At 39.6% G+C, this 9,242-nt stretch overlaps 1 protein-coding gene across 1 annotated transcript in view; it reads right to left on the bottom strand.

Annotated features, from left to right (window-relative positions):
- Positions 1–9,242, bottom strand: part of KHDRBS3 (KH RNA binding domain containing, signal transduction associated 3) — a 213,025-nt gene that overhangs the window by 112,574 nt on the left and 91,209 nt on the right. The window contains exon 5 of the mRNA XM_019519668.1: positions 9,085–9,231. Within this exon, the coding sequence (XP_019375213.1) occupies positions 9,085–9,231 (147 nt within the window). The remainder of the gene's footprint in view (positions 1–9,084; positions 9,232–9,242) is intronic.

The raw sequence follows: 9,242 nt of genomic DNA, 5'->3' as shown, positions 1-9,242 counted from the left end.
GGGCTGATGGGCAGGCTCTAGGTCAGGGTGTCAGCTGACTGTGCTACAGCCTGGGGGCTGGCTCCACAGGGAAGCACAGGGGCTCTGGCAGCCCCAGGGCATTGTTGGGTTGGACTTTGTCCAGTAGCTCAGCAGCCCGGCTCTGTGCACCCATGTATCTGGTTCTGTACATTTGTCTGCCTCTGGTTCTGTGCATCTATGTGCACATGTGTCTGGCTCTGGATGTGTGCAGGCATCTGTTCTGGTTCTCCATGTTTGTGTACATGTGGTTCTGCATCCATGCATGCACTTCTCGGTGTGCACGTGCCCCTGGTTCTTCCCCTTTCCCTCCCTGACTGCAGCTTTCCTAAAAAAAAAAAAAGTACACATAGGCAACATTTATTATTAGATATACTAATATGCAGTGCGTCCTGCCATGTACTGGTCCTTCACCCCCAATTTTGTTTTTCTAGCATACCAGCACTCTGGCACCTTCCAAAATAGACACTGTGGTTTTTTCGGCACTCCGGCCAAAAAACATTGCCTACCCCTGCCATATCCCAAATTGTTACCCACTGGTATCATGACACAGACCTACAAAAGAGGAATCCCTTAACAGACTGGAGGACAGTGCTGGCCTAAAGGGGCCAGCAATTATAACCTGTTACATTCAATATGGGCAAAGAGAGAAGACCGAAATCAGGCTTAGTACTTCAAAAAAAGGCTAAAATTTCCTTAAAACTAAAGAAAATAAAGTAAAACTGGAAGGAAAAATTTAGATAGAAAAATGAAGGGAAATTTGACATTTAGTTGACTTTATTAGATTTCCAATGGACCAGGCTGGGCTTTTAGTTGAAGTTATCCTCTTTACCAAACAACGCCTGTATAATAAAGTGAAAGACCCAATAGCAAGTGAAAAAACATTACATATGTAGTAGTCATAATTCAGTAGCTATGAAGTGTAGAAAACTGATAAGGGAAGGGATGCAAAATACAGGGTGGGGGGAAAATCTATTACCATTGGGTTATTACACATCAATAGTTCTAACAATCTATTGTGGATATAATGCAAAGGTAATACAGGATACAATTAAGTACTGAAAGATAGGAATGTGGTTATGATCATTCAGCTTTTGTATGCAAAATGGATAATGGGGGGTTGATTATACTCAATATTTGGTTAATAAGAGTATCTGCATAGATGAAAATAGCTTTAAGTAATGTGCCATTGTATTACACAACATTGCTAAAAATATTATTAGTATAAAGTATTATTAAGCACTGAAAAGCATATTTTACAAACCTTGCAGTCCCAGAACACTGACTGCCCTCGTCCTTCTGCTTTATCTATGGCAGGTTAGGGTGCTATGCGTTGTAGCTGTGCAACAGGGTTGATCGTGCATTTTTAGTAACAGGTTAGATAAGGATTTGTATGGGATACTTTAGATACGAGTAATCATGCGTCAAGCAGAGGACTGGACTAGATGACTGCTGAAGGTCCGTTCGAGCCCTACTTTTCTATGATTCTTTATGTAAAATGGATTAAAGATCTGAAAAAGTATCTGCCAATCAGGAATTACCAAATGGGAGCAATTCTAATCAGGTTGTAGGAGTGTCTTGACAAGTCAACACTTTCATTTAAGATACAGAAGTAAATATGAAACCACTGTAGGCAGAATTTGCAAATAAACACAAAGATCAGCAGACAGCTAAAGAACGATGCACAATGGGCAATCTCAGAGCAGTCTGGATTGCTTAGTAAACTGGGCTCAAACAAAAAAACACTAACTACAAACATGCAAGAAACATAGATCATAACTAGAGAAGAGTAAAAAAAACCCAACTAATTCATAGAAGGGAAGTGGTGAAGAGGCTATGAAAAGTGTTTTTTTAATCTCTATGAACTGCCTAAAGTGAGATATTAAGAACTAATATCCAGTATTTAAATAGAATGTAAAAAAAATGGAGAGGTGCAGAACTTGCAGAAGTACCTTAAGGACTGAAGAAAATGTACTCTAGTAAGAATTTAAGAGTTCAATCTGCTTGGTTTGTGAGGGAAAAAAAAAAGACCAAGAGGTGTCTTGATTACAGGATTCTCTCTCCTGGAAAAAAAATATCAGGTGCTAAAATGATTCTTTAACCTAGTGGAGAGAAGGTATAAAAGAAAAAAAAAATCACTTTCTGGTTGCTATGTAGATTAAGCTTAAGAGTTAGGCATATATTTTTAACTTTTGATTGCAATTAACTATTCAAACCCATTAGTAAGGGAGCTAGAGAGTCCTTTATCCTCTTGGTGTCTTCAAATCATGATTGGATGTCTCCATCACCTTAATCAATTTAGGGGCCTACAGTTGCCAAAAAAATCAACCTAGATGAACTTGAAAGCTGTACTCACCCCTAAATTCTATTAATCTAACCACTATTTTTTAGAGATTCTGTAATTGTTTTTAGAGAATTTCTCCTGGAAAGCAGCCAAGTAATGTGGGCATCCTTGTGCCTAAAGAAAATTCTATACTCTTTTTTTTAAAAGGTGAACCTAAAAGGGAGGAAAAGTTACCCATCTTAGTTTGCTTTAATGATGAATTCTCACTGCACCCATTTGTGGTTCTTTAGGAGGCTTGAAGTTTGCTTAACACCCAAGTTTTTGACTGATCACAGCACTGACAGATGAATGAGCCCCATGTCTCATGCTTCCAGTGTCAGAGCCTTTATAAACCAACAAATTAGAAGATAGCCTGTGTTAACACCATTGCAGCACTACCTCTTCAAAAATTTAGTCATTTTTTGAAAGTGCAAAAAACAAGGTAAAATAGATGAGAATCTTATCCAATATCTTCTTAGAGCACCATTAGAGATGCAGCATGTTTAACCCTTTAAAAAGTACCATCTGCCCAATATTCTCAGTCCTGTAGAAAAACTGTCACTGATGACTCAAAATGACACACACACTGCTGTCTGTCCAAATGTACACTTGGAATTTTCTGAGCAACAGGATATTTTTCAGCCAGTGTTGCTTAAAGCTACCCAGTGACTCATCTGCCCAATGCCGGCAAGGAAGTACGATCAGGTGGGCTGAGTACACTGCAATACTGACTTACAAAAAAAAGGGGTGGGAGCAAAGGGTAAAAAAAAGGTGGCAAAAGAATGGTCTTAGAGCAAAAAAGCAATACCATTTGGAAGGGACAGAAAACGTGATAAGCAAGGCCAATCTCTGTTGCTTTAAGTCAGCAGGAAAAGGTTGAGGTCTTGATTGCAGCCACATATTGTCTATTTGGAGAGATGTTTGAAACTGGGAAGAAACTAGGTAGTCTAATTAGTTCTTCAACAAATGGAACTCTGATGACTTGGGAAGAGGAGAAGAAAGAGGGATACTAAGTCTGAAGTAACTGGCTATAGCACAAAACCAAAAGGTAGCAGCTATCTATGCTAGAATAAAGTAGTGAAGAAATTTTAGAACCAATGCAAAATAAAAGTATTAGCAGCTTCTAGTCTTGCCCTGCAAACTTAGTGTCAGCAGCCGTAGTTTTAAGAAACTATTTGCTTTGAGTTTTGGGCAAAGAATCAAGCTTACAGATTATATACCACAATCAGATAGTACAAATGCAGTTGTTTTTTCTTGAATGATCATTTACATTTGCTAAGACAGAAGGCAGGGCAGAGTGGCACTGAATAGACTAACTAATTTAGTCTAACATATCACCCTACCCTACCTTCTTCCTGACTTTGGACTAGACTAACACGGCCTACTCTCCGTTTGCTAAGAAAGAGACACTAAGCTTGGTACAAAGTAAATTACAAGGCTAGGGACAGAAATTACACATAAACCGGTCTAATGGATCAGAAACCAGTTCAAATTTGTAACGCAACAGAAGTTCAGTGTACATAAACTACTTTCAAAATAGCCAAAACCAGTTTAAGATAAACCTGGATGGATGTAGCCTCAGACTTAATTAGATTACATTGGTTTATTGAATTGCAGTTCCAGATCCCCTCCAGATTCAAGTTGACTCAGTGTCCTGGTATCCAAAGAAGTTTTGCATCTCCCCTATGATTCCCCACCTCCCCTAGCCGTGCATGGGGGCAGGGGCAAGCTAGCCTTGGCCCAAGCTCCAGGTCATCAGGGCGCCATGCTCTAGTTCCCTCTACCACTGCACTCTTCTGGCCTGGACCATTGCAGGCAGGTGGCTACATTTCCAGAATCAAAAGTGAATCCGTTCACTTGCTTATCAGTTTAATCTACACAGTTTAGACTAACCTATGAAGATTGAATCAATTCAGCCTCAGGCTTTTTGACTTTCTGTATGGAGGCCAATTGGGTAACTGGCTGCCACTGCAAAACACAACTTTACTGGAACTTGGGTATGAGATAGCCTCTCTATTGCCACGTACAATCACTACACAGCTTTGAAAAACAATTTAGGCCAAAGTGGTTTCTTGGGTGCCTCCAGCTGAACCTTGCAGCACCCAAGCATTACACTCTTTGCTCCAGATTGTAATTCAGTTTGCCTAGAGCAGGAACTTAAGGAACTCTATACAGTCAGTAAAGAGGGTTCAGAAGTATCAAAATGCAATTCAGGTTTGGGAATGTAGGTATCACTCTACACAGAAATGAGGGAGTGGTAAGTGTAATTCAAAATGTTGTGGCTGTTAGTACAGGCCCAATCTGAACAGCCTTGGAGCCTAGGCAGGAACTCCAAGGTTACATTTAAAATACTTGAAACTAATCTGAATCCTGGCTTTTGCATCCTCTCAGACTCCTTTTGAAAAGCAAGAGAACTCGTTATACATTTCACAAAATGTTATTAGCATTTCAGCTCAGCAAAATCGGGGTTCAGCCCCCTAACCTTTTGTGCTCCAATTATAAAAAGTGTTAACAAGATGATGCTTCTAAGGATGAGAGTTATTCTTGTTCCCAAACTTCAGCTCTCCAGGCTCAGCGTGATAGTAAGAGTCACTGAAGGGGTGAGAAGCAAATACATCTTATCCATGATGGTGCTGTTGGAATCACAGAACGTTTTCTCCACTAAGTTTAATTAAAGCTCTTGTCTCAGAATTGAATGTCACACATGACCTTTCTTCTCTAGTGAATACTTCTTCTTGCAAGTCTCTTGGTGACAGAATCTAGTAGTTCTTGTTCATTTGATTTTGTTGACTAATCTAATCTATTGCTATCATCTTCCTGAAAGATTAATTCTTCAGTACCCATTCAAATTCAAGGACCAGCTGAAAGTGTTCATCAACTAAGTTCAATTATGCTCTCCTTTCCAGGTAAATTAGTGTCATCTAGAATGTCTCACAAGTAAGGCCTACTCAAGGATATGGAGGACTTTGACGCCAACGTTTATGACACCAGGCAGTGGTGCTCAATGTGACCTGGATTTGGCCCCTGCATAGGGCTATGCTATCTGGCCCACAGGGCTCACCCATGGGTTCAGAAATTTGGCAGCACTGCTCCCTCACTACCAACATTTCAGGACCTGTGGGGAGTCCTGCAGGCCGGATGACCGCTCCAAGAGCTGGATCTGGTCTCTGAACCAGGGGTTGAGTATACCCGATATAGGGGCTTATGTAGAAAAAAAGCTATCAAGGATGTCCACTTAGACTTGAACTCTCTTTACCATAGTTGATCAGTGACAAGTTGTTAGAGGCCTGCTGACTACTTTCTTTCTGGAATACCTTGCACAGCTGCTTTCCTGGACAGCGCAAACTCCTTGCCTGCAAATTATTCAGAATTCTTTCCCATTTGTCCAAGATTTTATATGCATTAAGTGCTCTGTTTAGAAGGCATCTTGCATATCCCCACAAATAAATTCAAGTGATTTGAGTATGCCTTCTACATTAAGACGAGGGACCATGCGTATACTCAAGTCCATGCGAGTACACATTAAAGCTACCATGGATTTCCTTACCTCTTTTTTAGTATCTAAAATATGAGTCTAGATGCAGAGTTTAATATGCTGGAAATCAGCTAGTGTTTAAAGGTTTCCTCTCTCCTTAACCTGAACATTACATGCAGAAATGCACTGATACAACAAGGAGTCTCACATTTGTCTACTGGAATTTATTTAGTGCTTCATACAGCCAACGGCATTTAATTCTACTTCACAATGGGGCAGGGGGGGAAGAGTGGAAATCAGATGCTCAGGCACCTAAAGCTATGGATCCAGTACTGAGCTGCACCCATTCAAGAGACAAGTTTACACTTGTGTTCATATAGGACTTCCATGGAGATAAGCCATCACATATATACTTCCAGAGCCACGCACCACTATTTCCCTCCTCTAGATATTAAATATATCAAACCCGGGTCTAGGTGCCTGTATTCTGAAATGATTAATTTGTAAGGTAGAGCTGCTGTTTGAGCTCTGGAAGAGACTACTACTGTTCTTTGCCGACTGACCTGAATTACCATGTTCTGGCTTCATAAATATTAACCATACCATCCACCCAGAGCCAATTATGGCCAAAGTATGCATAGCAGCACATTGGATAAAAACCTTGACTCTATAACATGGTGGCAGTTCAGCTGTGCAAAATGAAGTGTGAGACCCTTAGGGAACTCTAACACTGTTTTCCAGAAAAACACAGTTGGAGTAGCATTTTCAAACAGTAAAATCACAGACAGAGAGAGAAAAAATACATAGTTGCATCAAATATTATTGATGAACAATATCAAGACTGAGCAAGAGTTCTTTGCTGGAGTTGTACTAAAAACACAGCCAAATGTATGTAACAAAAGTACGCAAGAAAGCTTCAAAGCCTCCTAGTGCTAAAGAATACATTATATAAGTTCCAAGGCCTCAACTTGAAACAACCACCCAGAGTAAGGATGCTTTATAGCCTCTACTTCAAAGGCAGCTCTAATGCAAGATTTCAGTGTTTTTCTGCAGCCACTGAGATCATTACAACATGAAATATTGATTTCCTATAGCGACTAAAGCACATCTGCCAAACTTAAGTTCAGCTTAAGTACAAGATAGTAAAATATTGGAAAAAGCATTTTTCTATTTGCAAACTCAAAATTTACACGTGCTTATAGAACAGTTTATCTTAAACTAAATTTGATCTAGGGAAAAATTGAGCATTTTAGATTAATAAATCCAACAATGCCTAGGTATTAGTAGTAAAGGCATTTTATATTTAACCATTAATATTTTACCCTTAGAGAAGGCAATTGTGATTAGTAAATTTACCTTCATTTAGCTGCCATTTGAAATTGTATTTTTTGCAAGGTTCATATCTCAGAATTAGTTAGAGAGCTCTTGTGCTTTGGATCTTTTCTTATCTAATACCAAAGACAGATATGATTTTAAAAAACTGGCTACACCTTGAGAAATCTTGGAAGATTATATGAAGAAATGCAAGTGACAAGGGCATTCACAAGCATCTACGTTGACTTAAGATTGAGCCCCAACAGATGTCACAGATCAAAGTACACGTTTTAATTCAATTGTTAACAGACTCTTCTTCAGTTGTGCCAAACTTGTATGAAGACGTGTCAAAGAGTCAGTCATCAGAAAGCAGACAAGTATACCCAGTCCACAAGGAGGGAAATAAGTGAAAGGATACCCAGTCAGGCACAGAGCCACGACAGCAGGGATTAGCAGTCAGTCAATGCAGACCATCCTCAACAGACTTGGGCATAAGAAAGGTGTCGTCAGCAAAAGGAATGTCAAGAATGATGATCAGTGATGAGAAGTAGTAAAAGTTGACATTTCCAAGCACATTTTGGAGTAGTTTGAAGCAAAGTCAGAAAGAGTCCCAAGCAGGACTGCAATCCAGGATGAGACATGGAATCATCATTTTAATCCTGAGACTAAACAGAAGAGCATGCAGTGGAAGCGTACACAATTGCTATTTCAAGGCACTCAAGAAAATGCCATGAGTCAGTAGGGTCACAGCCACACGTTTTTTTGGGGGGACAATGATGAAGCAATTATGAGTGACTAATTTTTAAACAAGCAAGACCAGAAGGGGAGTATTACGCAAGTAGACCGTTGAGCTTGTGAGAAGCTGTCGGGAACAAGCACATCGGAAAGCAAAGTCAAGGAGAGCTGCCTCTCCAGGACAATGCACTGTTCCACACATCTCAAGCTGCAGTTACCAAACATGGCTTTGAACTGCTTCCCAATTCAGCCCATTCACCGCATTTGTTCCTCAGAGTTCTCCAGGTCCCACCTAAGTTGAAGGCCTTCGCAGGAAATGCATCAAATGAAGTGACTGCAGCAGTTGAGAAGTTTCTGATCATGCAGGACAAGGTTTTCTACAAGACGGGCATGAACAAGCTAATTTGATGCTGGACCAAGTGTACTGATAGAGGGGGACAATACTGAAAAATAAGCAGCCACTTGATTGCAAATAGCATTACTTTGTGAGGCTAGAAACTTTCTGAAAACCTCTCAGTACCAAAACCACCTCAGGCCTCCACTAATGAAAAGCTAAAAAGATGTTTTTAAAGACTGTACCTAATAAGTTTCTAAAACTACAGTTCTAAGTCCTATCCGACTTGTGTCCAATTAAGCTAGATAATTATCAAAAAAAATACCTAATGTCATACTGTATTCAGCTTGAAAATGAAAGTCACGCAACCAAAAATATACTTAGGATAGGTAACGAGAAGAATGCACAATATGGGTAATAAGTTCATTTTGCAACGAAAGCTTAAAAACAAACAAAAAAACCCAAAAAACCCAAAAAACTTAAGAGCACATTCCAAAGGAGACTAAAAGCATTTACTCTTTTACAAATGAGGATAATGAAGAACAAAGAAACATTTGATTTCACATGGGTCTCACAATTTAAGGAGATTTTAGTTATCTACAGCAACAGTTCCCAATCTGTGGTACGGGTACCACCAGTGATACACAGACAACTTGTCAGTGGTACGTGTCAACAGATTTATTATAATTACTTTATATGACAAGTGTGCTGGTGGTACTTAAGGTTGTATTATTTTAAATTGGTGGTGTGCCATCTGTCAGTCTGGGAACCGCTGATCTACAGCATATAATCTGAATGTGATGGTACACTGAAAGCCTTAAAAAAAAGTTATGTTGCTCATTAAAACAAGCTCAGTTAATAATGATGAAAAATTACAATACTAACAGGGATGAGAAACTTCTTGATTTCTTCCAAAGCATGTCCCATTCTGGCATATGCCTCTGCTGGTGGGGCAAATACTTCAATTAGAACATGCAGGTCATCATTTAGGTGGAAATATTTTGCCTCTCCACTTTTTCTCAACTCTTCTTCCTAGGGAGAAC

Source organism: Gavialis gangeticus, unplaced genomic scaffold (genome assembly GCF_001723915.1).
Source record: "Gavialis gangeticus isolate Ggan-Ray unplaced genomic scaffold, GavGan_comp1, whole genome shotgun sequence".
Lineage (NCBI taxonomy): Eukaryota > Metazoa > Chordata > Crocodylia > Gavialidae > Gavialis > Gavialis gangeticus.
The sequence above is the reverse complement of the archived record's forward strand: the minus strand, read 5'-3'. Positions and strand labels throughout refer to the sequence as shown.